Consider the following 27603-nt stretch of genomic DNA (forward strand, 5'->3'; position numbering starts at 1 on the left):
TTCTTTTTTAGGTAGGAGTATATATCTGGGGGGGGGGGTTAAGGGGAGGAGGGAGGGTAGATATTATCTTTCCATGTATTCACTTTGAAAACTTAATAAAAATTATATTTTAAAAAAAGCCTGGGCAGGGGAAAGCTCAACAGGCTTAGGCAGCCACACACCACCTAGAAAAAGCAGATGAAGAGACAGTGTGTGCCTACAACATGTTTGGAGTGGAAACAGATGAGGAACCACCTGAACCATATTATGCCACAGTCATAAGTTTGAGATTGATTCAGGGGCTACTGCATCGGATATTAGTGAGGAGACCTACAGGAGGACATGGGGGTCCAACCTGCCCCCCATTAGACAGTCAAAACTCAAACTTAGGACATATACAGGGCAGCCCATACCTCATTTAGGGGTGTTATATGTGGACATTTCAGCCGGGGGCCAGAAGGCTGAAGCCAGGCTAGTGACAACTAAGGGCAGGGGGCCAGTCTTTTGGGTCGCGATCATCTTCGCAAAATCCGGCTGGCTGAACTGGCATGAAATTAAGTATGCACACACGACAGAGGACATTCTGCAGCGGTACAGTGATGTTTTCAGGGACAAGCTAGGAACACTGAAGGACGTGACAGTGAAACTCCATGTCAACCCTGAAGCTACTCCACATTTTTTTAAGCCCAGGTCGGTGCCCTATGCAATGAAAGGCAAAGTCGAGGAGGAGCTAGGATGTTTGCAGAGGCTGGGCATTATTGAGCCCGTCCAGTTTTCAAGGTGGGCGGCTCCCATTGTTCCAGTTTTGAAGGCAGACAAAAGGGTGAGGATATGTGGGGATTATAAGCTTACGGTGAATCAGGTCTCTAAACTGGAGGAGTACCCATTGCCACAGGTGGATGACCTGTTTGCGACCCTGTCAGGGGGTAAGCTGTTCACAAAGCTGGACATGAGCCATGCCTACCAACAGCTGCTGCTCGACAAGATTTCAAAGGAGTACGTCACAATTAATACGCACAAGGGATTATTCAAGTACGATCGCCTGGTGTTTGAAGTGGCGTCCAGCCCTGCCATTTTCCAAAGGACAATGGACACTTTGCTGCAGGGGATTCCACACGTAGCAATGTACCTTGATGATATTTTGATCACGGGGGCTACGGAGGTGGAGCATCTGGCTAATTTAGAACGGGTGCTGAAGAGGCTCTCAGATGCAGGGCTGCGGTTGCAATGTGGAAAATGTGTGTTCCTGGCATCGAGTGTGACTTACCTGGGACACAAGATCACAGCTGAGGGGCTTTGCCCAGTGGAGGACAAAGTGAGAGCTATTAAGGAAGCCCCAAGCCCTAAGACCATCACGGAACCCAGATCATTTTTGGGCATGGTGAATTATTATGACAAGTTTTTTCCTGATCTCTCAAGGATTTTGACCCCACTGTATAAGCTGCTTCACAATGACACTAAGTGGCAATGGGGTGAAGAGCAGGAGAAAGCTTTCAAGGAAGTGAAAGAACTCCTCCACTCAGCGAATCTGCTTGTTCACTATGACCCAGACAAGGAGATCACCCTTGCATGCGATGCCTCGACCTATGGAGTCGGGGCAGTTCTCTCACATGTAATGGAGGACTGCTCAGAGAGGCCTATTGGTTTTGCTTCACGTACCCTGACAGCCGCTGAGAAGGGATATTCACAACTGGACAAAGAAGGTCTGGTGCAAACACGAGGAATTCTGCAGATGCTGGGAACTCAAGCAACACACATCAAAGTTGCTGGTGAATGCAGCAGGCCAGGCAGCATCTCTAGGAGGAGGTACAGTCGACGTTTCAGGCCAAGACCCTTCCGTTGTTTTTGCGGTCAAACGCTTTCATCAGTACCTTTTATGGACGCACATTTACAATTTATATGGACCATAAATCACTGATGAGCCTATTCAGTGATACTGGATGCATGTCACTGCTAGCCTCAGCCAGGATACAGCGTTGGGCTCTTACATTGTCAGCCTTACATTGTCACGATAGTGTACAGAGCAGGTGGGAATAATGCAAATGCTGATGCACTGAGTCGACTACCATTGGAGAGGCTGTCAGAGACACCTGTAAAGGCGACCCAGATCAAGCAGTGGACAGAGAGGGACCCAGTCCTGTCCCAAGTCAAGAGTTTTCTTTTACAAGGCTGGCCCAGAGTTGTGGAAGGAGAGGAACTGAGGCCTTATGCCAAACGCAAGACAGAACTCAGTCTGCAGGATGGCTGCATTTTCTGGGGGGGGCGAGGGTCATCGTGCCTCCCCCTGGCCATTCACAGGTTGTGGAGGAAATTCATGAGACTCACCCAGGAGTGTCTCGAATGAAAAGCCTTGCAAGATCCAATGTTTGGTGACCAGGAATGGATCTGGATCTGGAGAACAAGGTAAAATCATGCACGCAATGTCAGACTAATCAGAATATGCCACCACCAGCTCCTTTGCACCCATGGGAGTGGCCAGACCACCCATGGTCTAGGCTACATTTGGACTTTGCTGACCCTTTTATGAGGCAGATGTTTCTTGGAATGGTAGAAGCACATTCTAAATGAATCAAAGCTCACATAATGAGTGTAACCGGGTGACCGTTGGATCTTATTCAGTATTGTTAAAAGTGTACTTAGACATCCATCCGGGTAATGCTAGAATAGTTGTCTGTGCCTTTAAGGGAGATGGTGATGTTATTACGCACACGCGGGATAGTGGGGAGACCATTTTGTTTCTGCTGAAGACGTGGTAAGGCATTGGAATTGGTCTCTCCCAGAGTATGCTGGGCATGGTGAGAAAAGGTGAGCATTAATTGACGATATCCATGTGAATTCATTTATTCTTGCTGGTGAATTGAGAATATCAATAGTTTGACATGTTTTACGTGTGGATGCTTTAGATTCTCTCAAGTAAGTGACTCAACGCTGGGCGTGGCTTGGGCAATGTTCCTCACCAGCCAAGTAGGTCAGTCTTCCTGCAATTTAACTACCAGGCAATACCTTGTAAAAGTTGAGCCAAAGTGTACCTTCTGTCTAACTTCATTGTATCGGGACTGATTGTGCATGTAACCACGTAAGAAGTTCAGCACATGTGTACATCTTAGATGAGATGTATTCACTTACATTTTTCACTGTTATGTATAAGATGTAGGGTGGGTGGGATTCTAATGTTGTTTGTATTGTGTTCCTTCAGGATTGCCACTACCGTATTTGTACCGTATTAGTTCTGGTATTTTTATACTGCATACGCAATTCTGCCCATACACAAGGGTGTGAATCGGAAGTTAAACTGACGGCAAGATCTGCTTGTAAATTTGTTCATTTGTTTCGTGACCCTCTACTGGCACCTAAACATCGAAAACCGATAAAGGAATTAAAACCCGAAAAATTCTTTGTAGTCCTGCGTATGTACTTTTCCCCAGGCTACATGTGCAACATCACAGCCCCCTCAACCATAGACAAACTCAGGCAAGTGTTTGCAGTCCACGGGTTGCCTGACACCCTGGTCACTGATAATGGCCCGACGTTCACCAGTGAGTTGTTCAGTGAGTTCATGCAGCAGAATGGCATTCATCACATTCGGACGGCCTTTGGCTGAGCGGACTGCTCAGACAGTGAAGGAAGGCCTGAAGCAGATGACAGGGAACTCTCTTAGCATGCGGCTTTCACATTTCCTGTTTAAATACCGCCTCACACCACAGACTACGACTGCCCACACTCCAGCAGAGATGCTGACAGGGCGTAGGCCCAAGTCAAGATTGGACCTGCTGTGCCCGGACATGAAGGCGAAAGTGGAGAGAAAGCAGGAAAAGCAGAAGGAGGGACATGATCAACATGCGCGAGAGAGAGACAGTTAAAATCGGATGACAATTTCTATGTGAGAAACAATCAGCGATGGCTGCCTGGGGTTATTCTTCAACAAAGTGGTCCCATCTCCTATGTTGTTAAGCTGACTGATGGGCGTGTTTTCCGCAGACATAGGGCCATGTGCGCCTGCATCATGATATCAGCTCAGAGGCAGACAGTTCCATGGAGTTTCCATTTGTGAGACAGCCTACGGTGGAAGCATGTCCACCAGTGACTTTGCCAGAGGGAGAGACGCTGGCAGAGGGGTCGGGGTCCCCTGAAGAGGATGGACATTCTCACGCAGACACACAGACCCCTCTCATGCCCCCAACACCAGACCCACCCAAAACACTCTCACCAGCGGTGCCTGCTGGGTCACCGGGGGTAGTGCGCAGATCACAGTGCACTCGTAAACCTCCTGACAGACTGAATCTTTAACAGAACAGTTCTTTTTTTTTGTTGTTAGATTGAATGTTGAATCTGTCATGTTTTCCAGATGTTTTGTATTGATAAACTGTTGCTGAGATACGAGTATAAGTTTTCAGGGGTACGCAAGTCAATAACACCACTGTTCTTATTTCCTAGTTTCTTACATTTGGGGAATGTTGGATTTTAAACGGGGAGAAGTGTTGTAATGTGAGAATTATTACAGGTAAGTTAATACTAATTAGGATAATGGGGGGGGGGTTTACTTCTGTTCTTTTACTTCCGGTCTGTTTTGTGTATAGTGTTCCTGTCATGCCGTACAGGTTGTGAAAGCCTCTGTATATACATATCGTTCTTGAAGTTCGAGGTAAAGTTGTTTCTTGGGCATGAAGTTGTTGAGTGTGCCTTTTTCAAAGTGGAAGTTACTACAGCGACCACTTCATTTTCACTATGGATGTCCAATCCTTGTACACTTCCATTCCCCATCAAGATGGCCTCAAAGCCCTCTGCTATTTTCTGGACAATAGACCTCACCAGTTCCCCACCACCACCACCCTCCTCTGGTTGACGGAACTGGTACTCACACTTAATAACTTCTCTTTTGGCTCTTCCCATTTTCTTCTGACCAAGGGTATAGCTATGGGCACTCACATGGGCCCCAGCTATGCCTGCCTCTTCGTTGGTTATGTGGAATAATCTGTGCTCCAAACCTATACTAGTACTGCTCCCCAACTTTTCCTTCGCTACATTGACGACTACATTGGTGCTGCTTCCTGCACCCATGCTGAGCTCGTCAATTTCATCGACTTTACTTCAAACTTCCACCCAGCCCTCAAATTCACTTGGTCCATCTCGGACACTTCTCTCCCCTTTCTCGATCTCTCGGTCTCCATCTCCGGAGACACTGTTCACTGACATCTTCTATAAGCCCACTGATTCTCATGACTACCTCGACTATACCTCTTCCCACCCTGCCACATGCAAAAATGCCATTCCCTATTCCCAGTTCCTCAGTCTCTGCGGCATCTGCTCCAGGATGAGGCTTTCCATTCCAGGACATCTCAAATGTTCTCTTTCTTTAAGGATCATAGTTTCCCTTCTGCCATCATCAATGATGCCCTCACCTGCATCTCCTCCACCTCCCACACTTTGGCCCTCAGCCCATCCTCCCGCCACCACAACAGGGACAGAGTTCCCCTTGTCCTCACCTACCACCCCACCAGCCTCCGGACCTAACACATTATCCTCCACAACTTCAACAGGGCCCCACCACTAAGCACGTCTTTCCTTCTCCACCTCTCTCTGCTTTCCACAGGGATCGGTCCCTCCGCAGCTCCCTGGTCCACACGTCTCCCTCCACGGATCTCCCACCCGGCACTTATCCCTGTAAGCGTGAGTGCTACACCTGTCCCTACACCTCCTCTCTTGCCACCATTCAGGGCCCCAAGCAGTCCTTCCAGGTGAGGCAACACTTCATTTGTGAGTCTGTTGGGGTCACCTATTGCATCCAGTGCTCCTGGTGTGGCCTCCTCTACATCGGTGAGACCCAACGCAGATTAGGGTACCGCTTTGTCGAGCACCTCCGCTCCGTCCGCTACAACAAACAGGATCTCCCGGTTGCCCCCCATTTCAACTCTGCTTCACATTCCCATTCAGATAGGTCCATACATGGCCTCCTCATCTGCCATGATGAGGCTAAACTCAGGTTGGAGGAGCAACACCTCATATACTGTCTGGGTAGTCTTCAGCCCCTTGGCATGAACATTGAATTCTCCAACTTACAGTAATTCCCTTCCCCTATCCCAGTTTCACTCTGCCCTTCCCCCAGCTGCCTAATACCTCCCTCATTGTTCCACCTCCTTCTACTACCCACTGTGTTTTCCCCTATTCCTTCTTCACCTTTCCTGCCTATCACCTCCCTGTTTCCCCTCCCCCACCCCTTTATCTTTCTTCTTACTGGTTTTCCACCTGGAACCTACCAGCCTTCTCCTTCCCACCCTCCCCCCACCTTCTTTATAGGGCGTCTGCCCCTTCCCTCTACAGTCCTGACGAAGGATTCCGGCCTGAAGCATTGACTGTTCGTTTCCATGGATGCTGCCCGACCTGCTGAGTTCCACCAGTGTGTTGTGCGTGTTGCTTTGACCCCAGCATCTGCAGAGTATTTTGTGTTTATGATTCCCCTCTCCCTGCTCCCTTCCCACTCACAGTCCCCAGTAGAGACCCATATCAGAATCAGGTTTATCATCATTCACATATGTCATGAAATTTGTTTTTTTTTGTGGCAGTACAGTGCAATACATAAAATTACTACAGTACTGTGCAAAAGTCTTTGACACCCGAGCTATATATATATAGCTTTTGTACAGTACTGTATGTCAAAAGATTAAAGCAATCAAAATAGCTTGTGATAAAACATGAAAATTTTAATTCTAATCTGGATGAATTTACCCTCTGCAAGGATCCAGCACAATAGCTCGTGGTCTCGGGACATTGGCAATGATTGTACGATTACCGCCATTAATACTTATGGAGTTGATTGTCTGGTTCAGATAGTCACTGTAATAAATCCTTCTGTTAATCCAGTCAAAGGCAATTCCATCAGGAGAACTCAACCCTTAGAAATAAAGTGAATATATATCATGCAATTGCTTGAAATATACAGCCACTGATACTTTAAAAAAGTTGGAAGTAAGTATTTTTCTTTAGCATTAACCTACAGTTCAAGATATGAATTCTTCAAAATTATGCTAGAATTTTGTATGCCACAGTCCCGAGGAGTCATCAGATTGGGGAGAGAGGGAGATGGGTGGGGAAGGGGAGAGAGAGAAAATCAGGGCGGCACAGTAGCACAATGCTTTACAGTACAGGTGTCCAGGGTTCAATTTCCACCGCTGCCTGTAAGGAGTTTGGAAATTTTGTCGTGACTGCGTGTGTTTCCTCTGGGTGCTCCAGTTTCCTCCCACAATCCACAGACGTACTGGTTGATAGGTTAATTGTACATTTCACGCGATTAGGATAGGATTACATCTGGGAATTCTGGGTGGTGCGGCTTGAAGGGCTGGAAGTGCCTATTTCACGCTGTATCTCAATAAATAAATAAAATTAACGATTTGCTGAGCTGTCTGCTCATTTAGATTATTATTTAATAACAATTACATGTAATTATTTACATTACATTAAAATTTGGAAATGATTGATCTGGATTTAGTGGATCTAAGTCTACTTTAGATCTATCCTTATAGGATAATGCAGCATTTTTACAGTCAGGAATGCTGATAAATGGCCTATACTGCTTCATGAACTGGAAAATCATCACTCAGTCACTGAAGAAAGGATAACATAAAGGAGAAAATAGAAAGTTGAAAAGCTGGAGTTGAGTTGCTCCCCAGAGTTTACTCGGCAGAAGACAAGCTGTATTGTGGTCGAATGCAGGTTTCTGCCTCATTCATGGACTCAGGGTCTGGACTTTTTTTTGTGTGGCTGTATTTTACTGATACCTTACATGTGGTTACCATCTTAAACATGCTTTGTGCTGTGTGTGACTGTTGGTGCTGTGTTTTGTACCTTGGCTGTTTCATTTGGCTGTATTCATGGGCATTCATGTATGGTTGGATGATAATTAAGCTTGACCTTGAGTTGAATTGAAATTCTGCAGGAAGCAGTCCAGAGTATGGGACAAGCTGCAGAAGACAGACCCATCAATGGAAAGAGAAAAAAAGACAGAAGACCAGGTGAATGGATCAGGTAAAAGAAAAAGGGCCCAAATCATAAGATTTAATAATAAGCAGTCTGTGCACAAAAGTTGGAGCTCATGATTTCCCCCTTCGCCAATCCTCCTTCGATCATCGCTGCCCCTCAGACCCTCGCTCCGAGTCCACCCCGTCCGGTGGTCTACCAAATCTCTCCATTCACGTCTTCTCTCTTCATCTCTGCTCGACCAAAAAAAGACCGTGATAAACACCCAGCTCCCAGACACACAAGAAAGAGCAACATTTCCTCATTGGCTAACCCCTGCATTCCAAAACCCCATTATCTCCAGCCAAAACCCAAATATTGCTGCTACGGAGAAACTATTACCTCAGCAGTGAACATTAGCCTTAGCAGTGACACATTCATACAGTATTACTGTTTTTGCCTCATTAACACTCCACTCTTAAAATGATATCCTACTGGCACCCTCTCAATTTCACTATCTGGGAGAGCTTGTTCTTTTAATTTGATAATCTCAGGGTCTCTACTCTGCTCTGCTATCATTTCCTTCCGAGACAGAGACAAATCTTCATGGTCAGACTTACTACAAGAGTTTTGATCAGACAATGAAGATAAGAAAGTTTCTGACAAATCCTCAAAATTTGAATCCCGAGTTGAACAGTCATGGGTAGCAACCTCATCCTGCACAGACCCATTCACCTCAGCAATCTTTTTGGCATAGCTCGGGTTACAACACAGGAGGAATCCATGTTAGAACCTATCTTTGGTTCATCAGAGGTGGGCTTTATTGTCAAATGCACTTCAGGAAAAGCTTATCCATCTGCTAAGTCATTCCCTGACAATAGAGAAGCATCACCCACGGGTGAACCGGGTTGTAGTCCTACTTTAATAGGTCCTGAAACTAACTCTGGCCTTAAATTTACTGTATGCAGATGTCAGACTCATCACTATACTTTAGAACACTGTCTAGCGTCAGTGACTGAGAAGCTCCAGTATGCCTAAGGATTTTTATTGGCACCGGAGTGGATCCCTCTTTCAAGGATACAAATCCATCGGTTATAAAATGATCATTTCCCTTCTTAACTTGGTCAGACTCTGACAAAGCTTCATTCGAATTTCTCGAACCCTGTGGATTTACAGGATTTTCAATATGTTGCACATAGGCATCTGGGACTGCCTCCTCCTCCCTCTTCTTCAGTTGGAAACAGTTAGCTATTACGTGACCAAGTTTCTTACAATAATTACAAATAGGACCAAAATATCTTTCCTTCACTTGCTTCCCTTCAACCTTACCTTTCTCACTAACTTCTGATTTAATTTCTGGTTTACCTTGAATCTCTGTGCTATTTTTCTTTTTAAAAGTTCTACCCAGAGGAACCTTACTCTTATGGATTAAAGCATACTCATCTGCTAATTTAGCAGACTCCTACAATGTAGCAGTGTCCCTCTCATTTAAGTATGTTCTTACGTTAACAGGGATGCTCCTTTTAAATTCCTCCATTAAAATCAACTCTCTTAAGTTATCATACTCCCCATTCACATTTTTAGAGGAAATTCATTGCCCAAAACACACAGATTTATCATAGGCAAATTTCACTTAAGTTTTGTCCACGGGTTTCTTCAAATTTCTGAATCTTTCTCTATAAGCTTCTGGAACCAGTTAATACACTTTCAGCATATGCTGCTTCACAATATCATAATCAAGTGCTTGCTCAGCAGTTAAAGCTGTATAAACTTGTGCTTTACTTTTAATTACACTTTGCAACAGCACTGGTTATTTATCTTTCGGCCACTCTGAAATCAGAGCATCAATTTCAAAATGCTGGAAATATTTATCCACTTTTGCCTCATTAAATGGAGGAATCAATTTAATTTCCCAACTAATAACAAATGGTTTCCTAGAACCAGAGAACTGATTCTCAGACCTTAACTGCTCTATCGGGAGCTCAAAATCCCTCTGTTTATTTGTGGCTTCTAACCGACTTTGTTCCAAGTCCACTTTAAATTGCTCTAACTTTATTTAGATAGGTAGATATACTTTATTAATCCTGAGGGAAATTTGGTTCGTTATAGCTGCACCAACCAAGAATAGAGCGTAAATATAGCAATACAAAAACTACTAACAATCAAACAACAAAATGCAAACTATGCCAGATGGAAAATAAGTCCAGGACCAGTCTATTGGCTCAGGGTGTCTGACCCTCCACAGGAGGAGCTGCACGTTCGATGGCCACAGGTAGGAACGACCTCCCGTGCCGCCAAGTGTTGTATCACGGTGGAATGTGGCCGAAGTCCAACAATAAAAAGTTCAATATCCAGTCTGCAAACACGATCCTCAATCGTAATATGCCCCGGATTGCACCATCTGTTGTTAACCGGATCAGTAAGCACCCAACTCCTTTACGCTTACCGCTCTCAGTGCACTTCTGGTCAGCCAGAACAGTATTACCCACCGAACTCCTCTTCTCCATAAGTCTCTGTTGTCTCGACCCGGTCCTCTTTCCTCGACTTTGTGATCCCCCTCTGCATCCTCTGTGTATTTTCCTCCGGATTTCAGCAGGGGTGTCCGCTGCTCTGCTCACTAAACTGGCCAGCATTAGCTGGTCCCTGTGACCATAATATGATAAGTTTTAATCTACAATTTAAGAGGGAGAAGGGAAACTCGGAAGTGTCAGTATTACAGTTGATCAAAGGGAACTATGGTGCTATGAGGGAGGAGCTGGCCAAAGTTCAACAGAACAATACCCTAGCAGGGATGACAGTGGAACAGCAATGGCAAGTGTTTCTGGGAATAATGCGGAAGGTGCAGGATCAGTTCGTTCCAAAGAGGAAGAAAGATCCTAAGGGGAGTAAGGGGAGGCTGTGGCTGACAAGGGAAGTAATGGACAGTATAAAAATAAAAGAGAAGAAGTATAACATAGCAAAGACGAGTGGGAAGCCGGAGGATTGGGAAACTTTTAAAGAGCAACAGAAGGTAACTAAAAAGGCAATATGCAGAGAAAAAATGAGGTACGAAGGTAAATTAGCCAAGAATATAAAGGAGGATAGTAAAAGCTTCTTTAGGTATGTGAAAAGGAAAAAAATAGTTAAGACCAAAATTGGGCCCTTGAAGACAAAAACAGGTGAATTATTTATTATGGGGAACAAGGAAATGGCAGACGAGTTGAACAGGTACTTTGGATCTGTCTTCACCAGGGAAGACACAAACAATCTCCCAGATATAATAGTGGCCAAAGGACCTAGGGTAATGGATGAACTGAAGAAAATTTATATTAGGCAGGAAATGGTGTTGGATAGACTGTTGGGTCTGAAGGCTGATTAGTCCCTGGGACCTGATGGTCTGTATCCCAGGGTACCTAAGGTGGTGGCTTTAGAAATCGTGGATGCATTGGCAATCATTTTCCAATGTTCTATAGATTCAGGATCAGTTCCTGTGGATTGGAGGGTGGCTAATGTTGTCCCTCTCTTCAGGAAGAGAGGAAGAGAGAAAACAGGGAATTATAGACTGGTTAGCCTGACGTCGGTGGTGGGAAAGATGCTGGAGTCAATTATAAAAGCTGAAATTACGACACATCTGGATAGCAGTAGCAGGATCGGTCCGAGTCAGCATGGATTTACAAAGGGGAAATCGTGCTTGACTAATCTTTTGGAATTTTTTGAGGATGTAACTATGAAAATGGACAAGGGAGAGCCAGTGGATGTACTGTACCTGGACTTTCAGAAAGCCTTTGATAAAGTCCCACATAGGAGATTAGTGGGCAAAATTAGGGCACATGGTATTGGGGGCAGAGTACTGACGTGGATTGAAAATTGGCTGGCTGACAGAAAACAAAGAGTAGCGATTAACGGGTCCCTTTCGGAATAGCAGGTGGTGACCAGTGGGGTACCGTAGGGTTCAGTGCTGGGACCGTAGCTGTTTACAATATATATTAATGACTTAGATGAGGGAATTAAAAGTAACTTTAGCAAATTTGCCGATGACACAAAGCTGGGTGGCAGTGTGAAATGTGAGGAGGATGTTATGAGAATGCAGGGTGACTTGGACAGGCTGGGTGAGTGGGCAGATGCAGTTTAATGTGGATAAATGTGAGGTTATCCACTTTGGTGGTAAGAACAGGAAGGCAGATTATTATCTAAATGGAGTCAAGTTAGGAAAAGGGGAAGTACAGCGAGATCTAGGTGTTCTTGTACATCAATCACTGAAAGCAAACATGCAAGTACAGCAGGCAGTGAAGAAAGCTAATAGCATGCTGGCCTTCATAACAAGGGGAATTGAGTATAAGAGCAAAGAGGTCCTTCTGCAGCTGTACAGGGCCCTGGTGAGACCACACCTGGAGTACTGTGTGCAGTTTTGGTCTCCAAATTTGAGAAAGGACATTCTTGCTATTGAGGGAGTGCACAAGGTTAATTCCCGGGATGGCAGGACTGTCATATGTCGAAAGATTGGAGCGACTGGGCTTGTATACTCTGGAATTTAGAAGGCTGAGAGGGTATCTTATTGAACCATATAAGATTATTAAGGGATTAGACACGCTGGAGGCAGGAAGCATGTTCCCGCTGATGGGTGAGTCCAGAACCAGAGGCCACAGTTTAGGAAAAAGGGGTAGGCCATTTAGAGCGGAGTTGAGGAAAAACTTTTTCACCCAGAGAGTGGTGGATATATGGAATGCTCTGCCCCAGGAGGCTGTGGAGGCCAGGTCTCTGGATGCTTTCAAGAAAGAGATGGATAGAGCTCTTAAAGATAGCGGAATCAAAGGTTATGGGGATAAGGCAGGAACTGGTTACTGATTGTGGATGATCAGCCACGATTACAGTGAATGGCGGTGCTGGCTCGAAGGGCTGAATGGCCTACTCCTGCACCTATTGTCGATTGTCTATTGTCTTTCTTAATATCTACATGCTCAAGCTTTTCAGTCTGCTGCAAGTCATCACTACAATCACCAAGATCCTTTTCCATAGTGAATACTGAAATAAAGTTTTCATTAAGTACTTTTACTATTTCCTCCAGTTCCATACACACTTTCCCACTGTCACACTTGATAGGTCCTATTCTGTCATGTCTTATCCTCTTGCTCTTCGCATATTTGTAGAATGCCTTGGGGTTTCCTTAATGCTGCCCGCCAAGGCCTTCTCATGGCCCCTTCTGGCTCTCCTAATCTCCTTCTTAAGATCCTTCCTGTTAGCCTTATAATCTTCTAGATCTCTAACATTACCTAGCTCTCTGAACCTTTTGTAAGCTTTTCATTTCTTCTTGACTAGATGTATTACAGCCTTTGTACACCACCGTTCCTGTACCCTACCATAACTTCCTTGTCTCATTGGAACATACCTATGCAGAACTCCACACAAATACCCCCTGAACATTCGCCACATATCTTCCGTAATTTTCCCTGAGAACATCTGTTCCAAATTTAGGCTTCCAATTTCCTGCCTGGTAGCCTCATAATTCTCCTTACTCCAATTAAACGCTCTTCTAACTTGTCTGTTCCTATCTCTCTCCAATGCTGTTGTAAAGGAGATAGAATTATGATCACTATCTCCAAAATGTTCTCCCACTGAGAGATCTGATACTTGACCAGGTTCATTTTCCAATACCAAATCAAGTATAGTCTCTCCCCTTGTAGGCTTATCTACATATTGTGTCAAGAAACCTTCCTGAACACACCTAACAAACTCAACCCAGTCTTATGCCCTCACTCTCGGGAGATGCCAATTGATATTTGGGAAATTAAAATCTCCCATCACGACAACTCTGTTATAATTATACCTTTGCAGAACCTGCCTCCCTATCTGCTCCTCGATATCCCTGTTACTGTTGGGCGGCCTATAAAAAAACACCTAGTAAAGTTATTGACCCCTTCCTGTTCCTAACCTCCACCCACAGAGACTCCGTAGACAATCCCTCCATGACGTCCACCTTTTCTGCAGCCGTGACACGATCTCTGATCAACAGTGCCATGCCCCCTCCACTTTTGCCTCCCTCCCTGTCCTTTCTGAAACATCTAAAACCCGGCACTTGAAGTAACCATTCCTGTCCCTGAGCCATCCAAGTCTCTGTAATGGCCACCACATCAGAGATCCAAGTACTGATCTACGCTCTAAATTTATCTGCTTTGTTCACAATACTCCTTGCGTTAAAATAGACACATCTCAAACCGTCCGTCTGAACGCGTCTCTTCTCTATCAGCTGCCTATCCTCCCTCACACACTGTCTCCAAGCTTTCTCTATTTGTGAGCCAATTGCCTCTTTCCCGGTCTCTTCAGTTCAGTTCCTACTCCCCGACAATTCTAGTTTAAACTTTGCCCAGTAGCCTTAGCAAACCTCCCCGCCAGGATATTGGTCCCCCTGGGATTCAAGTGCAACCTATCCTTTTTGGACAGGTCACACCTGCCCCAGGAGAGGTCCCAATGATCCAGAAATCTGAATCCCTGCCTCTGCTCCAATCCCTCAGCCACGCATTTATCCTCTACCTCATTCTATTCCTATACTCACGATCACGTGGCACGGGCAGTAATTCCGAGATTACTACCTTTGCGGTCCTGTTTCTCAACTTCCTTCCTAACTCCCTGTAGTCTTTTTTCAGGACCTCTTCCCTTTTCCTACCTATAGAGCAGTGGGCTAAGCACACACCCCTGAGGTGTGCCAGTGTTGATTATCAGCGAGGAGGATATGTTATCACCAATCCCCATAGACTGTGGTCTTCCAGTTAGGAAGTCGAGGATCCAATTGCAGAGGGAGGTACAGGGGGCCAGGTTCTGCAACTTCTCAATCAGGATTGTAAGAATTATGGTATTAAATGCTGAGCTGTAGTCGATGAACAGCATCCTGACATAAGTGTTTGTGTTGTCTAGGTGGTCTAAAGCCGTGTGGAGAGTCATTGAGATTGTGTCTGCTGTTGACCTATTGTGGCGATAGGCAAATTGCAATGGGTCCAGGTCCTTGCTGAGGCAGGAGTTCAGTCTGGTCATAACCAATCTCTCAAAGCCTGTTATCACTGTAGATGTGAGTGCTACCGGGCGTTAGTCATTAAGGCAGCTCACATTATTCTTCTTAGGCACTGGTATAATTGTTGTCTTTTTGAAGCAAATGGGTACTTCTGCCCATAGCAGTGAGAGGTTGAAAATGTCCTTGAATACTCCCGCTAGTTGGTTGGTACAGGTTTTCAGAGCCTTACCAGATACTCCATTGGGACCTTCTACCTTGCAAGGGTTCACTCTCCTTAAAGACAGTCTAACATTGGCCTCTGAGATGGAGATCACAGGGTCATTAAGTGCAGCAGGGATCTTCACAGCTGTAGTTGTGTTCTCCCTTTCAAAGTGTGCATAGAAGGCGTTGAGTACATCTGGTAGTGAAGCATCACTGCCATTCATACTATTGGGTTTCGCTTTGTAGGAAGTAATGGCTTGCAGACCCTGCCAGATTTACCGTGCATCTGATATCACCTCCAACCTCATTCAAAATTGTCTCTTCACCCTGGTTTCCTGGTACAGGCCTGCGTTGCCAGACTTGAATGCCACAGATCTAGCCTTCAGCAGACAATGCACCTCCTGGTTCATCTACAACTTCTTCCAATTTGTTCACGAAACAGCTTATTCTTCTTTTCTCACATCTCTCTTTTCTTTTCAATGTGGCTGGGGTCCTGTCAGAGTCTGTGATCTACAGCTGCAGTTTACTCTGGTTCTCCGTGAGCAGTGGGTTCTTGTTCTGGCCAACCTGGTGTTTCAATATCTCCAGGAGTGGCCTGGAACAGGTGTGTCTCTGGGGAGCAGCCTGGCTTATGGACTGTAATTTTTGATTGACTCTAGAGAGGTGAGGCAGGAGAGGAGGCTGGTGTTTTTGCTGGTGCAAGTGGGGGAGAGGGATGCTTGCACGTAGGAGGGGAGGAGGAGCATTGGGGTTCTGATGTTTCTATCATTTGGGTTTTTTCTGTTTCATGGATATCTGCGAAGAGTAAGAATTTCAGATTGAATACTGTATACATACTCTGATATAAAAACTGAACCTTTTGTACCATTAGAATAGCTCTGCACAATTTACATTTCACTACGATGGTGTAACTCCGAAGGAGTTTATTTAATACTCAGCCCATGACAAGTTGTACTCACTGTCTCGGAAGTGGACACAGAGGGACATCAACCCCGCGATATTATTCCTCATCACAACTGCATTTTCACCAGTGTTCTTGTCCACACGCTCAATGACTTCGTAATCACTACCTGCGTAGTAAAGGAAGTTCTCGTATATGGCTATTCCCCGAGGATGAGAAAGGTGGCTGACTATGGTGACTCGGTTTAAACCATTTAGATCGCCTCGTTCAATCTATTTGGACAACATAGAATTATTAATAAAAACAGAACATGCTTGAAATGCTCAGTAGATCTGGCAGCATCTGTGAAGAAAGAAATAAAGTTAATGTTTCAGGATGATGATTTTTCTCATAACCGGAAAGAAAAGATAAAAATGTAAATAAGCAGAGGAAATACAGAGGGAAGGAAAGATTAAAAAGGATAATTAGAGTTGTAGACAAAGGAGATTAAAAGCTAAAACAAATGATGATGCCAGGCAAAAAAGGAGCAGGCAAGGAACTGAATGAGGCATAAATGCTTGAAAGGTTTCCATGGTGTATCTTTTTTTCACAGCTGTCTGTGGGAAGACGAATCTCAGGGTTGTACACTGTATGCATTCTTTGATAATAAATGTACTTTGAATCTTTGAAATGCTAACAGCAAAATCATTTACCTGATATTATCAGCATTAACACTAGAACAGGAGTTCCCAACCTGGGGCCCATGGACTTCTCGGTTAATGATATTAGTCCACGGCATAAAAAAGGTTGGGAACCCCTGCTCTGGAAGAATATAATGTATTTAACAGAAGGCTGAGGTGTTATACTTGTTCACAGGTAAGTTTCATTTGAAGAATGAAAGTGGCTGAGATCTGAGTGAGGTGGGCAGTTAATGCAATGGATGCTGAAAGCTCTGGGTTGTATTTACAGATTGAACAGAGATTTGTCATCACTGACATGCACTGTACCATGAAAGTCAATGCTTTTGTGGCAGCTCTTCAGTGCAAGATGTAAAACTGTCCACAAAGCAGTCACATGTTCGATGTCTGGTCTCCACTATATAGAGGAGACCGTATTGTGAGTATTTTACTCAAAATGCACCCTGACTAATTATACAAGTAAGTTGCAGTTTCATCTGAAATATACCTTTAGGAATGTGATAGGTATTTGCTTCCTGGGTCAGCGGGATTCATCCTTTGCCAAACAGTTGTAAGTAAACTTCTGACTAAATATTTAGCTTCTGGTCATAAATGGGAGTCAGTCTTCAGTTTTTTAAATGTAAATAGCAAACAGTATCAATTTAAAGTTAAAACAAAGTATTGTCTATAGAGCAGCTTTGCAAACAAGCTCTGTCTACAGAGCAGATGCTAACGCACAGTACCAGTCTTGTAGCATAAGACAATAGGTTGTGTAATTTAGTTTGTTTCAAAGCAGACAAGCTAGCTAAGTTGTTTATTTCAAGGAAGCTTGCAGACCAGATGGAAACAAATATTTAGCATACCAGTTACTGATATATTATTAAGTTGGGATTTTTAAGTACCTGAGGAAGTTAGCTTCACAACATTAAATGTGCTTCACAAAAATTTTTAACTGTTTTTGTAAAAAATGTCTGTGGAAATATCACATGCGTGAAGTCAACCAAGCAATAAACAAACTGTATAAATGTATAGAGCATATCAGGAAAGGGGTAAGGAACATCAAGAAGCATGAAAGAAACACGGGGTGAACTAGAGACCATTCCTCTGCTTTCAATTTCTGTGATGAACAATTTGTTCATCTACATTGTTGGCATGTCTTTTTAGTTTATAGGAATTGGGTTTTGGAAATCCTTTGTTTTAGAAATGGTTTGTAATTTGGAGATGTAGAAATCCTCTGAGTTTTAAACATGTCCTAAAAATGTTGTCTGGATTTAAAGGTGTATCGTTGAAAATAAATGAAATGTGCTTTAAGCTACTTTGTTAGCTGGAAGTATCTTCTCCTTGGTAGGGAGAGGGGACCCACCACCCAAATAGCAGGTATTTGCAGCTAAACACCATGGAGTGAACTAGTTTTTGAAGATCAGGAAGTTACAGCATGTGCACTCGTGGCTATTTATATCTGATAGGAATTAAGGTCTTCGTTTGAGTTTAGAACTTCATGGTCAGCAAACACAATACCATCACAGCTGTACATAGTTAATGGGAAGAGGGTGAAGGATGGTGTTATATTTCCTGTGGTGAAGAGGAAGAAGGGCAGTAAATAATGTTGATTGAAACATGGTCTAATAAAGAAAACAGACCTTTGAAACGTGACGAAAAGACAGAAGAGAATTATAGTTGCTGGTGGCATCATTCAAATTATGTTTTCTTCAATGTTGAGCCTCTCTGGTAACACTTTGAGCCAATTGTCTTAACAGATATGAACCCAATTGTTGAATGTCAGCCATTCAAGTGTCAGCGAGTCTCAGACTTCCGAGCAACCATGTAAAACCCAGGGAAAAAAAACAGACTTGGCACATCAGGTCTCCCAGTCTAGTCCCGGGACACATTACTGAGTGCAGTAACTCCATCATGAAATGGGTGAAATGCACTTGGTGCTCAGCCTGTAGTTTTAATCCAGTGAATGATGGGCATTTAATTGGGCCTCAGGATATGCAGCCTGAGTCTACTGGCATACTAGTTTGACAGGAATTCTGTGAGGTGCTGAAGTTAATTCCTTCAGACTTGAAAGTAAAAAATGATTTAGGATTATAAGCAAAGAGTCTGTCATGTCCTAGACAATCCTGTCCATACTAAGTGATTGACCGGTAACACATCAAACAAGAAAGCAGTAATATCATAAATGTTAAACGGCCACTATTTATTATAAATTATTTTAAATTGCTATGATTGCACATTTAGCCAGAGATGTAACAGGAAGATTTTTACTCCTCATGTATGTGAAGGGTGTAAGAAATAAAGTCAATTCAATTCAATTCAAAAGTCAATTTAATTCACTTAGCAAAATGAGGAGATGTTGGATGCAGGACCACTGGTTTGAAAGTGGTAGCCCTTGGAATGCAAGATGGAGAAGGGGTATTGCACTGCAGAGGAAATCTGGGGCGGAAATTGCCATACTGGTCAGACCAATCTCACCCACTGACAGGCACTAGTCTATTTAGATTTTTATCAGTATTTTAGTATATAATCTTAACATAACTAACAATTCCCAGTAACAGCTAGAAGTGCCATTTTGGGGGCTGGAGGGATTAGACAGATTGTGTCACAATCAGTAAGGTGAAGGGGTTAGAGTTAGAAACAGGAAATTTCAAAAACTATAAAGGGAGCCATGGGATGAGAAATGTAGGAGTTCTAACAGGTGTAGAGCTCTGTGAAGATTGGCAGAATGAAACTGTGAAGAAAAGCTGTAGGTTGTCCATGGCAACAAATTTAACAAAATGAATCAGAGGTATGAAAGAAAGATGTGGCAGAAATGACATTGCACAGGTAAGCAATCAAGTCATCCTTTATATGATGTATAAAAGTACACTTTTAATGCATTTCATAACCTAAGCAGTTGCCGTGTATTTTTGTAGTGATACATCAAAGATAAAATTACTAAGGGCCAAAACTGAGTCTAATTAAACAACTTTTTATTTATTTCCTCTTTCACTTATAGACCCGTATTTGCCGTCCAGCTAGAACTAGATGAACTATGGATCACTTGGGAATTTGAGGGGTTCATCGACGGGGCACACAGGGAGGTAGTTACACCTAAAGTGCAGATACAGGTAACCGGGTGATTGTCAGGGGGTTTAAAGGGGATAGGCAGCCAGTGCAGAGTTCCCCATTTCACTGTACAAGACACTAGCAGTGTGCCAGAGGTCAGTGAGTGTCAGGGAGCGGGGGTGAATGCCATTGGTATTACAAACGAAAAAGTGTTAGGCAAACGGAAAGCCCTTAAGATTGATAAATCACCTGGACTAGATAGATTATGTCCCAGAGTCCTGAGAGAGGTTGCTAAAGAAATTACAGATGCATTGGTCATGAACTTTCAAGAATCACTTGATTCCGGCATGGTCCTGAGGACTGGAAGATTGCAAATGTCATTCCACTCTTTAAGAAGGGAGGAAGGCAAAAGAAAGGAGGTTATAGGACAGTTAGCCTAATTTCTGTGGTTGGGAAAGTGTTGGAGTCTATTATTAAGGATGAGGTTTTGGGGTACTTGGAGACAAATTATAAAATAAATGAAAGTCGGCATGGTTTTTGTAAAGGGAAATTTTGCCTGACAAATCTGTTAGAATTCTTCGGGGAAGCAAAAAAGAGGAAGTGATGTCATTTACTTGGATCTTCAGAAGTTATTTGATAAGATGCCACATTTGAGACTGCTTAACAAAATAAAATCCTATGACAGTACAGTAAAGATACTGGCATGGATAGAGGAATGGCTGACAGGCAGGAGGCAGTGAGTGGGAATAAATGGGCCTTTTCTGATTGGCTACCAGTGACTAGTGGTGTTCCTCAGGGATCAGTATTGGGACCACTACTTTTCACATTGTTTGTCAATGATTCGGATAATAGAATTGTTGACATTGTGGCAAAGTTTGTGGATAATATGAAGATAGGTGAAGGGCTAGGTAGTGCTGAGGATTTAGACAAACTGGAGGAATGGACAAAAAAGTGGCAGATGGAATACAGTGTTGGAAAATGTATGATAATGCATTTTGGTAAAAGGAACAAAAGTGCAAACTGTTATCTAAATGGGGAGAAGGTTCAAACATCAGAGGTGCAGAGGGACTTAGGAGCACTCGTGCAAGACGCCCAGAAGGTTAATTTACAGGTTGAGTCTGCGATAAAGAAGGCAAATGGAATGTGGCATTTATTTCAAGGGGAGTAGAATATAAAAGCAAGGAGATAATTCTGAGGCTTTATAAGACACTGGTCAGGCTGCACTTGCAATATTGTCAATAGTTTTGGGCCCCATATCTCAGAAAGGATGTGTTGTTGTAGGAGAGAGTCCAGAGGGGATTCACAAGGATGATTCAGGGAATGAAGGGGTTAACATACAAGGAGCATTTGGCAAGTTTGGGTCTGTACTCACTGGAATTTAGAAGAATGCAGGGGTATATTGTTGAAACCTACCAAATGTTGAAAGGACTAGATAGGGTGGATGTGGAGAGGACGTTTCCTGTGGTGGGAGTATCCAGAACTAGAGGGCACAGCCTCAAAATTGAGGAATGACCTTTTAGAACGGAGGTAAGGAGGACATTTTTTAGCTAGACAGCAGTAAATCTGTGGAATACTCTGCCCCAGACTGCGATGGGGGCCAAGTCCATGGGTATATTTAAGGTGGAAGTTGATCGTTTCCTGATTGGTCAGGGCATCAAAGTGTATGGCAAGAAGACAGGTGTATGGGGTTGAGTGGGATCCAGGATCAGCCACGATGGAATGGCAGAGCAGACTCAACAGGCTGAATGGCCTAATTCTGTTCCTATATCTTGTGGTCTTACAGTGATAGGGGATCCCATTGTTGGAGGAGCTGTGGACCTGAAAAACACATCCAGATGGTTTGTTGCCTCCCAGGTGCCAGGGTCAGGGACAACTCAGATCAGGACCACAGCATTCTAAAGGAGGAGAGTGAGCAGCCGGAAGTTGTGATACATATTAGTACCAATGACATAGGTAGGTAAAGAAAACGGAAAAGGTCCTTCAGAGACAATACAATGAGTTAGATAGAAAGCAGAAAAACAAGACCTCTTGGATATTAATTTCTGGATTGTTGTCCGTGCCATGTACCAGTGAGGGTAAGAATAAGATGATTTGGCAGATGTCTGCATAGCTGCAGAATTGGTGCAGAAAGCAGGACTTCACATTTTTGGATCATTACCTTCTGAGGGAGGTACGACTTGTACAAAAAGGACAGGTTACAGCTGAACCTGAGGGGCACAAATATCATTGCAGGCAGATTTGCTAGAATTGTTGGGGAGGGTTTAAACTAATTTGGCAGGAGAAAGGAACCAGAGTGACAGGCTGATGATGGGATGGTTGGTATACAGTAACACAGGGTGTCTTGGGACTGTGAGAAAGGACAGGCAGATGACAGGGCAAAATTACAGTCATTGGGATGAGCTGAAGTGTAACACAGGAGCAAAATCAAAAAGTGAGATGAACACAGGACTGAAGGTGTTATATTTGAATACACACAATGTACAGATAAAGATCTTGTTGTCCAGTTAGAGACTGGCATGTATGATATTGTGTGCATTACTAAGTCATGGCTGAAAGAAGATCATAGTTAGGAGCTTAACATCCAAAGATACACAATGTGTCAAAAGGACGGACAGGCAGGTAGGCAGAGGGTGGAGGTGACTCTGTTGATTAAAAAAAAACAAATGAAATCAAATCCTTTGAAAGGTAACATATGATCAGAAGATGTAGAATTTTTATGGGAAGAGTTAAGAAACGACAAGAGTAAAAAGACTCTAATTGGAGTTATATACAGGTCTCCAAAAAGTAGCCAGGATATGGTGTACAAATTACAATGGGAGATAGAAAATACATGTCAAAAGGTCAGTGTTACGATAGTCATAAAGGATTCCAATATGCAAGAAGATTGGGAAAATCAGGTTGGTGTCAGAGCCCAAGAGAGAGAATTTGTAGAATGCCTATTGAATGGCTTTTTAGAGATGTGTGGTTGAACCCAGTAGGGGAAAGGCAATTCTGGATTGGATGTTGTGCAATGAAACAGACTTAAATAGGGAGGTTAAGGTAAAGGAACCAATGGCAAATGGTGATTATAATGTGGTAGAATTCACCCTGAAGTTTGAGAGGCAGAAGCTAAAGTCGGGTGTATCAGTCTTACAGTGGAGTAAAGGACATTACTGAGGCATGAGAGAGGATCTGGCCAAAGTTGATTGAAAGGGAACACTAGTAGAAATGATGGTAGATCAGCAATGGCTGGAGTTTCTGGGGGCAATTCGGAAGATGCAGGATAGATGAATCCCAAAGATGAAGTATTCTAAATGGAGGATGACACAATTGTGGCTGAAAAGAGAAGTCAAAGACAGAATAAAAGGGAAAGAGAGAGCATATAATATAATAAAATATTATATTAGGAAAATATTGGGAAGTTAGAGGGAGTCTTTTAAAAACCAACAGAAGGCAACTGAAAAAGCCATAAGGAGAGAAAAGATGAAATGTGAAGGTAAGCTAGGCAATAGTATAAAAGAGGATAACAAAACTTTTTTCAGATATATAAAGATTTAGAGATGAGAGTGGATATCAGACCACTGGAAAATTATGTTGGAGACATAATATTGGGGACAAGGGGGCAGAAGTGACTGAGTTGCCACTACTAAGGAGCAGGTTCTTGGAAAGCTAAAAGGTTTGAAGGTAGATACTGTAAGTCACCTGGACCAGATGGTCTACACTGCAGGGTTCTGAAAGAGGTAGCTAAAGAGATTGTGGAGGCATTAGTAATGATCTTTCAAAAATCACTAGATTCTGGAATGGTTCCAGAGGTCTGGAAATTTGCAAATGTCACTCCATTCTTTAAGAAGGGAGAGAGGCAGAAGAAAGGACATTATGGGCTAATTAGCCTGACCTCAGTGGTTGGGTAGATGTTGAAGTCCAGTTTAAAGGATGAGGTTTTGGGGTACTTGGCACATGATAAAATAGGCCAAAGTCAGCATGGTTTTCTTAAGGGGAAATATGGCCTGACAAATCTGTTGGAATTCTTTGAAAAAATAAGCAGAATAGGTAAAGGAGAGTCAGTAGATGCTACTTACTTGGACTTTCAGAAGGCATTTGACAAGGTCCTGCACATGAAGCTGCTTTAACAAGCTAAGAGCCTATGGTATTACAGGAAAGATACTAGCATGGATAGAAGTTTGGCTGACTGGAAGGAGGCAGAGTGTGAATAAAGAGCTCTTTTCTGGATGGCTGCCGGTGACTAGTGGTGTTACAGGGGGTGGTGTTGGGATATCTTGTTTTCACGTTATATTTCAATGATTTGGATGACAGAATTGATGGCTTTATGGCCAAGTTTGCAGACGATACAAAGGTAAGTGGAGAAGCTGGTAGTGATGAGGAAATATGGAGTGTGGAGAAGGACTAAGACAGATTGGGAGAGTGGCCAAAGAAGTGGCAGATGCAGTATGGTGTGGGTAAATGTATGGTCATGCTTTTTGTTAGAAGGAATGAAGGCATAGACTATTTTCTAAACTGGGAGTAACTTCAAGAATCAGAGGTGCAAATGGATTTGGGGGTCCCTTATCTAAGAAACAATGTGCGAGCATGGAGGGGTTCCAGAGGAGGTTCACCAGAACAATTCCGGGAATGAAAGTGTTAATGTATGAGGAGTGTTTGATGGCTCTGGGCCTGTGCGCACTGGAGTTCAAACGAATGAGGGAGGATCTCATTGAAACCTATCGAATATTGAAAGGCCTAGATAGAATTAACATGGAGAGGATGTTTCTATCAGTGGGAGTCAAGGACCAGAGTGCACAGCCTCAGAATAGAGACACATCCATTTAGAACGGAGATGAAGAGGAATTTATTTAGCCAGAGAGTAGTGAATCTGTGGAATTCATTGCCAAGGGCAGTTGTGGAGGCGAATTCGTTGTATGCAATGGTTGATAGGTTCTTAATCAGTCAGGGTGTCAAAGGTTATGAGGAAAAGGCTGGAGAATGAAGTTGAGAAGGAAAATAAATCAGCCATGATGGAATGGAAGAGCAGAATCAATGGGCTGAATGGACTAATTATGCTCTTAAGTCTTATGATCTTACAAGGTTTTATCTTACAATTCAATACCAAAATTTTATTCAATACTAAAATTAATCTGCTCTGATGACCTTTGTAGGCAATGCATTCTAATCACAGCATGTCAGTGAATAAAAACCCTTTGGTTCTCTCAGGTAGCTAATATTGACTGTGAAGAACAATTCATTACTTTAAGATTGGCAGACTCATAAGGCCCGGCCATGTGATTAATTGCTCTTCGAGTAGCAACAATATTTTAAAGGAAAATTCAGGGACAGTTTGTGAAGTGGCTTTGTATAAATTACGTACCTTTCAACTCCTCATGCATCAGTCTGAACACACCAGAATTGCCTTAGTTAGAGGTTCAGATCTGAATTATTTTACATCTTGTTTGTCAATCTCTTTTAATCGGTGATCTCAGGTCTTCATCCCTTCTGTTACAATTTCTCCCACACCAAACTTCATTTTATCTCCCTTTAACCCTCTCTGAAGCAATCAGAACAACTCCAGCCAGTCCATGGCCACCTTCACTGCCACTCTTAGTTCGGAGGAGCAAAACTTCATATTCTGGGTAGCCTCCAACCTGATGGCATGAACATCAAAATATCTAACACATGGGAATTTCTCCCCTCTCCCCCTTCTTTCTTTTTCCATGTCTCACTCTGGCTCCCCTCTTATCCCATCTCTTCTCCTCACCTACCTATCACCTCCATCTGGTACTTCTCCTCCTTCCCTTTCTCCCACTGTCCACTCTCCATTCTTACCAGCTTCCTCCTCCTTCAGCCCGTTACCTTTTCCAGCTATCACCTCATAGGGGTAGGGGTGGAATTTGTTCACTGAAAGGAGAAATTGATTTTAATACCATCAGGTTGGAGGCTACCCAGATGGAATATAATGTGTTGCTCCTCCACCCTGAGGCTAGCCTCCTCTTGGCACATGAGGAGGCCATAGAATGACATATTGAAATGGAAATGGGAATTGGAATTAAACTTTTTGGCCATTGAGAAGTCCCACTTGTGGCAGATGGTGCAGAGGTGCTCAACTGGGTCCTGTATTCTTTTTCAGCGATTTCCACGTACCAAGCACCTCCAAAATGTGTACTGTCACGTACGTCTAATTATTCATTCCCTTGAAATATTCCTACTTAGCTTGCATCCTTACCATCTTTATTTCCCTCACCAATTTGGATATATTCCACTGAGGATGGATGACTTCACTACTCTTAGTGCTGCTCTTAAGTATTGTGTTTTAACTATTATATCCTGTTGGATTTTTCTGTGATTTCTCCTATATTGTGACAGTGGCAATGCTTACATCTGTCTTCACTGAAGACAAATTCTCACTCAGTGAATCACACCCCCCACAAGAAGTTCTTCTTTTAAGCAAATTTTGAGGACCATCCTAAAGAAGGGTCTCAGCTCAAAATGTTAACTATTTCCATAGATGCTGCCTGGCCTGCTGATTTTCTCCAGCATTTTGTGTGTTGTTACTATTAATCTATTATTGCTTCCCTTTTGTGTCACATATTAATTCAATCTTAAGGATTGCTTTGGCATAACTCTTCAGTTCTCTTTGGTACTTTCCTCATTCAGCTCAACTCTCATTCCTATAAGACACAGGAGCAGAATTAGGCCATTTGGCCCATCGATTCTGCACCATCACTTCATCACGGCTGATTCATTTTTCTCTCAGCCTCAGTTTTCTGCCTCTCCCTATAACCCTTCACGCCCTGACTAATCAAGAATCTAACAACCTCTGCCTTAAATATACCCAATGACTTGGCCTCCACAGCTGCCTGTGGCAACTAGTTCCACAGATTCATCACTCTCTGGCTAAAGAAATTCCTCCTCATCTCCATTCTAAATGGACGTTCCTTTATTATTATGTTGTGTCCTCTGTTCTTAGACTCCCCCACCACAGGAAACATCCTCTCCACGTCCATTACATTCAGGCCTTTTAACATTTGATGGGTTTCAATGAGATCCCCTCTCATTCTTTTGAATTCCAGTGACACTTTTCATATGGTAAACTTTTCAATCCCAGAATCATTTTCATTAACCTCCTTTGAACCCTCTCCCATAAGCTTGACAAAGATAACACTCTTATTTCTTTATTCTAACCTTTTTGATATGTCTAAAGAAATGTACTTTTGAATATCAAGGCCAGGTCTGGAGGACCTGAGTTAAGAGGAAAGACTGAAAAGCTTAGTACTGTATTCCCTGGAACATAGAAAATTGAGGAGAGATTTGATTTACATATATAAAGTTATGAAGGGTATATGTAAGGCAAATGAAGCAGGCTTTTTCCACTGAGGTTGGCTAGGATTACAACTAGAGGTCATGGGTTAAGTGTGAAACATGAAAAGTTTAAGGGGAACATGAGGGGAAAGTTCTTCACTCAGGGGGTTGTGAGAGTGTGGAATAAGCTGGTGCATTGAGAATAATTTCAATGTTTAAGACTAATTTAGATAGGTGTATGGGTGGTAGGGTTATGGGTTATGAAAGGTTATGGTCCGGGTGCAGGTCAACAATATAGGTGGATTAGATGAGCTGCTGGACAGGAGGGAACTATTTTCCTTGGAGCACAGGAAACTGAGAGCTGATCTTATAAAGTAGGAGTTCCCAGCCTGCTTTATGCCATAAAGCCTTACCATTAACCAAAGTATCTGTGCACCCCCTGGTTGGGAACCCCTGTTGTGGAGGCATTTGCACTCATGAGGGGGATAAACAAGATGAATGCACTCAGCAATTATCCCAGGGTTGGGCAATCGAGAACAGGAGAGCAGAGGTGAGAGAGAAACAGTTAAGTAGGAACTTGAGAGGCATTTTTTAAAATTACACAGAGGGTGTATGTA

At 43.2% G+C, this 27603-nt stretch overlaps 1 protein-coding gene across 1 annotated transcript in view; it reads right to left on the reverse strand.

Moving 5' to 3' along the window:
• LOC140198774 (low-density lipoprotein receptor-related protein 2-like) overlaps positions 1–27603 on the reverse strand; it is a 359184-nt gene that overhangs the window by 274555 nt on the left and 57026 nt on the right. Inside the window, 2 exon segments of the mRNA XM_072259784.1 lie at positions 6703–6868; positions 16072–16285. Coding sequence (XP_072115885.1) covers positions 6703–6868; positions 16072–16285 — 380 coding nt within the window.

The sequence above is a fragment of the Mobula birostris genome, chromosome 6 (assembly GCF_030028105.1).
Source record: "Mobula birostris isolate sMobBir1 chromosome 6, sMobBir1.hap1, whole genome shotgun sequence".
Lineage (NCBI taxonomy): Eukaryota > Metazoa > Chordata > Chondrichthyes > Myliobatiformes > Myliobatidae > Mobula > Mobula birostris.